Raw genomic sequence first — 4,624 nt, 5'->3', positions numbered from 1 at the left:
TTGGCGTACTTTTTTCATAACTACTAACAAAATTCCCGTTATTTTGACTTTTAATAAAAAAAAAATAAGGCATATCATTTGTATGCTACTATACCTCAATTTTTGTACACAGTGATACCGTTCATAGTTGTTCTTTAATACTTATCTGTTATTCATAAAGGATACAGTAAGTTATTTGGTCAGCATGGCCAGACTACTTCTGTTAGGCAACAACTACTCCAGACAACGAGTCCTGTTAGGTCTGTTATTGTTGAAATGTAAGCTATACATGGACTAGTGTTTCTACGTCCATTTGTCTTTGCGTTAAATTATTGGGTCATACTGTTGTTTTTCTATCTAAATGTAACTTTTCAGTAAGGACAAACAAAGTCACAATTACTATAATTATTATCGTTTATTATTTACACGTTAGGAGAATTTCTTCAAAAGTCGCCAGGCAGGATTAATAACATACACATTTTCTAAATTATTACCGATCAACCTAAAACAGTTTGCTAGAAAACACAGGTTGCATATATGATTAAGACGTACATAGGATGACCCAACTGTGACGAAACAGTAGAAATATTTTTTGTTGGCTTCTAAACTTTCGGTAGACAATACCGTAAAACGTTATAGTCTTTACTTTATAGGTGTTCATAAATTAATCTATCCTATGACATTTTTAAAAATAATTTTTCTAATAAAGATATCTGTGTACTTATAATACGATAGTTGAAAATGTTGCAATATGTTACGTCTGACTCAAAGTAAAACACTTCTAAAGGGGCAAACTAATATCGTATCCGTCGAAAAACACAAAATACAACTAAAAGCCACGCGTTCGGCACAAACTGGTTTACAACAACTGATACGTTAAAACATAGCGCCATTCTTTACCAGATTCATACAGCAACGACAAGACTACTTCCGACAGTTAAACGGAATACTGAAACTGAATACGGCACCGCAAATCTTTTCTTTTTTTCAGGTTTGTGCAAACCGATTTTTGTATGAATTTAAATACCTGGCTTGCATATTACTTATCACAGTGAGTACCTATAGGTAAATATAAACGCACACTTTGGGCATCACTGGGCTGACTTAAGCTTGTCACGATTCTTGCTTGATCCGTTTTGCTAGTCCACAAAGTTCGAAGTTCAGGGGAAATAGCCTTTTGGCGTTCGGCTTGTGATCTGTGTACTCGGAAACGATATCACCTTTCGAAGCAGACCGGACGGTTAATCCAACGGACAACGGTCTTTGGATCTTTGGCGGGAAAAGCCCTAGAGCACGCGCCGTTACAATCGAGGCGGCCGACTTTCCTGCCGCAGTGAGATAGGCCGAACCATCGTAACAGGGATGCCTCCCCCACTTGTTCGGTATCGCCTATATCCGCCATGCCAATAAATTACGTTAGAGCGGAGTTACATAGGAGACCGGTAACGGAGCTAACTGATAACCACATGATGTACGGCAGGCATTTAATATTGTATTTTGACTGAAGCAAATGGATACTGTGAGAGTACATGAGTTAAACATAAGTCAACTTCTCAATATAATGGAAATTGCGATACCAAAATCCTATAGTTGTTCTTAATTTAATTTGAAACACAATAGACTTTGTGTTAAAATGAAGATGACTTTAAAAAAAGCAAGCCATTTTTATATGGCTTGAAACCTATCTGCAATAGTCAATGTTGCTGCTAGCTTCGATTCTATCAACAGAATGGAACACCTCAAACCTTGACAAGCACCGAAGGTGGTATGTCTCGAGTGCAGCTGAGCTCCATCACACTAAGGGACAACCGCGATAAATTGTGAGACCCCTGTAAATGAATTTACTATACTTCCGTATTCATCCTATAAATCGTTTGTCTTACCGCATTGTTGACACCTGCAAATTTAACCCTTCCGATTCTACACTTGTGTATATTTCTAGCGGCCAAAAAAGCTAATATCAATAATACAAGTTGCGATCTGTTTGCGTAATAGATAATTGCTTGGATACGTTAAACATTACCTACAAGGAAAAAAGAATCTAATTGGAACAATGTTTCTGCTCGTCCGTATTTGCCGTTTTCATTTTTTGATCGAGCGATTTTTCTTACTTCACAATTATCGACTAAGTTAGTCGAAGATATTTATCTGTGACTCCATATCTGTTCGCGCCGTCCGTGCTAACACATATTTTTCGCGCCCAATCGTACCTGGGGTGTTCGTACAAAGACGATGACCGTCAGGCATATTCCACGAGTGACGATCCACTTAGCGATGTCGAGCATAGCGTGAGCGACCCTCCTCGAATCAGTCCCTCGACCGCCAATGACATCCCTGTCTCCGATATATAGCAGGCCAACGTTTACTGGCGTAAGGTTCATCCCTAAGATTAAGTTCTACAACAAGTGGGTCCACAAAGGTGATAGAAAGCAGAATGCATAATATTGTAGGGCCAAGTGTGCAGGTTAGAAAAATCGAAACGGGCTCTAAGGGAGACGTTAACCCGGACCTTCTCTCAAAAATAGTCACCTCTTTTCAGATTTAATTTGCTAGATGCCCAGGTTACACATGCGCATAAAATTTAGCCATTTGCTAGTAGCTACAAAAGCAATACGAGTATATTGTACAGAATCATACGACGACTCGACCACTTATACACATCAAGTAGAAGTAAGGTCAACGTTATTCTTTAGTTATACCTCTAGCTCTCTTCTATGCCATTTGGCGTCTGTGAGTTTATGTTGATTAACTAGATACGAACGTTCAGAACTATTTCAAGCTGATTGGCTGAACCGGTTGTCATATGTTATATGCCATCATGGCCTATTTTTCAGTAAAACATTTACAAGGGAAGAGGTTATGACAAACTAAGCTTTCAGGAGCGCACGTTCTAATAGCTCATTCTGAAGACACAATCTGCTTTTTTTTTGTAACTAATTATATGTGTATCAGAAGCATAGCTACAACCATTGCGCCTCGTTATACCATACTAATGTTAACATCATCAAGCACAGTTAGCAAGCCTGGCCATATGTCGAGTGGGGTTATACAATGCGCCTGACAAAGATATTTTTAGCAGATCAGCTAAACTGGATAAATGAATGTCAACATACAGCAAAACAAATACTGATAGATAAATATATGCGTGTACTTACATCGTCAACTAATTTAGGCACCAGGCGGGTGAAAGCTAACAAAAGCCACTAAAAACAGAGAGTATATCGCACAAACAGCTCACCTGGTGTATACTAACTTTGATCGATGAATCTTTCCTGTCATCAAACACTGAGAGATCATCACGGATAACTGATGCGACCCTCGCTCGACGCCTCAGACTAGCTGGCAAGACCGCCGGTAACAGTCGCTGAGTGCCAAATGAGTAGATTTCTATTATATCCTCGCTGTTGAACATTTTGGTTGCTTTGGCTCGTCAGCTCTAACGAATGCGCGATCCAATTTAGATACTACAGTCGGCTCGTTCAGGACCGGTAACGGTTAAGGGCAGCTGTCGGCATAAGTTTGAACGGAATTACAGAGAGGAGCCAATATATTTGCAAGTTGATGTTTTTCTGCTATCATAATACGATATACGTAAACAGCACCGGCATCCCTTGTCGAAACGCGCAAAGAGGACATGTACGTGCATTTTACGTCTATGAATTCATGCCTAAACGTTTTGTCGCTCATTTCACACTACGTGCACATAGAAATGAAACATATTTGGAATATCGGCAGACGTAGCTCGTTCGTCATTGAATATCGCTGTTTTTTCTTCAACACTTGGTAAACAAACAGGATTTGATTCTTTCTTTCAGAAGGCTGTATCCTGTCCTTTTAAGCGAATAAAGCAGCTATTGTTATCAATACTTAGTACTATTGTGTGTTACAATTATACCAATTCAGCTTGGTATAAAGTTAGCATCAAATCGTTATTATCCAAATGCGTCCAAAATGGACGCTGTATTTTCTTTGCAAACAGCAGTTAGTGACAGCAGCTGCCTTATCCGTGGTAGGGCTAACTCGCATTGAATGCTTCCCATTAACCTTTCAGCGTTCTTATTAATAAGCTCCATGGTCTTCGTTGCAATTGAAATGAATAGGTCCATCTGTTCGTTAAAATCGGCGTCCCTTGAAATTTTCTTTACAGCCGCGTGATCGGCTACCGGTCCTTTTGTGCAAAGAGGCGCTGTGGTGAGCTCAGAAGCGGATCAATCTGCACTGAAAGATTACGTCTCATACTAAGTTTTTGCTTGGAGAATGATATAGTTGCACCATTCGTATTCTTTTTTATATCTAGTGCTAAACTACATGGCACTCAGACATCGAGAGCACCCTACTCCTCTGAGTCAGCTAAAATCGTTGTTTTTCCTTAAGGGTTCTTTAATTAAATAAAAAAAGACGTTTCATGTGCAGGTATCAAGATCGCACTATCCTGGATGCTCTTTTAGAGGATCGGGAAATCTGAGACCTTAGCCAGGATACATTCTCACTTCCTACTTTATTTATGCCGGAGTCCTTCATATATCAAAGGTTCAACGAGCTGACCAAACTTGAGAAGGAGCATAGCACAGCAAATGGAGGCTAATCCCATAGCTACTAACTGGTACGGCCAGCTTGCTTTACTACTACATAGGGCTGCCCCGCT

The 4,624-nt window shown here is 39.7% G+C and overlaps 1 protein-coding gene across 4 annotated transcripts; it reads right to left on the bottom strand.

The window, feature by feature from the left end:
• Window positions 1-369: 369 nt before the first annotated feature.
• Window positions 370-3,594, bottom strand: LOC111252793 (uncharacterized). 4 transcript variants are annotated; one of them, XM_022811245.2, is made up of 4 exons: window positions 3,218-3,594; window positions 2,190-2,375; window positions 1,725-1,808; window positions 370-1,368 (listed from the first exon to the last, which is right to left on the bottom strand). In XM_022811245.2, the coding sequence occupies exons 1-4, from the start codon at window positions 3,389-3,391 to the stop codon at window positions 1,093-1,095; spliced, it is 720 nt and encodes a 239-aa protein (XP_022666980.1). In that variant the 5' UTR covers window positions 3,392-3,594; the 3' UTR covers window positions 370-1,092. The 4 variants fall into 4 exon arrangements, with proteins under 4 accessions (XP_022666980.1, XP_022666981.1, XP_086849483.1 ...); XM_022811246.2 differs by having other exon boundaries at window positions 3,233-3,590; XM_086993357.1 differs by having other exon boundaries at window positions 2,190-2,313; window positions 3,233-3,369.
• Window positions 3,595-4,624: the final 1,030 nt, after the last annotated feature.

Source organism: Varroa destructor, unplaced genomic scaffold (genome assembly GCF_002443255.2).
Source record: "Varroa destructor unplaced genomic scaffold, Vdes_3.0 BEIS01000006.1, whole genome shotgun sequence".
NCBI classification, from domain to species: Eukaryota; Metazoa; Arthropoda; class Arachnida; order Mesostigmata; family Varroidae; genus Varroa; species Varroa destructor.
Note: the sequence above shows the minus strand (reverse complement) of the source record. Positions and strands in the feature narration are given on the sequence as shown.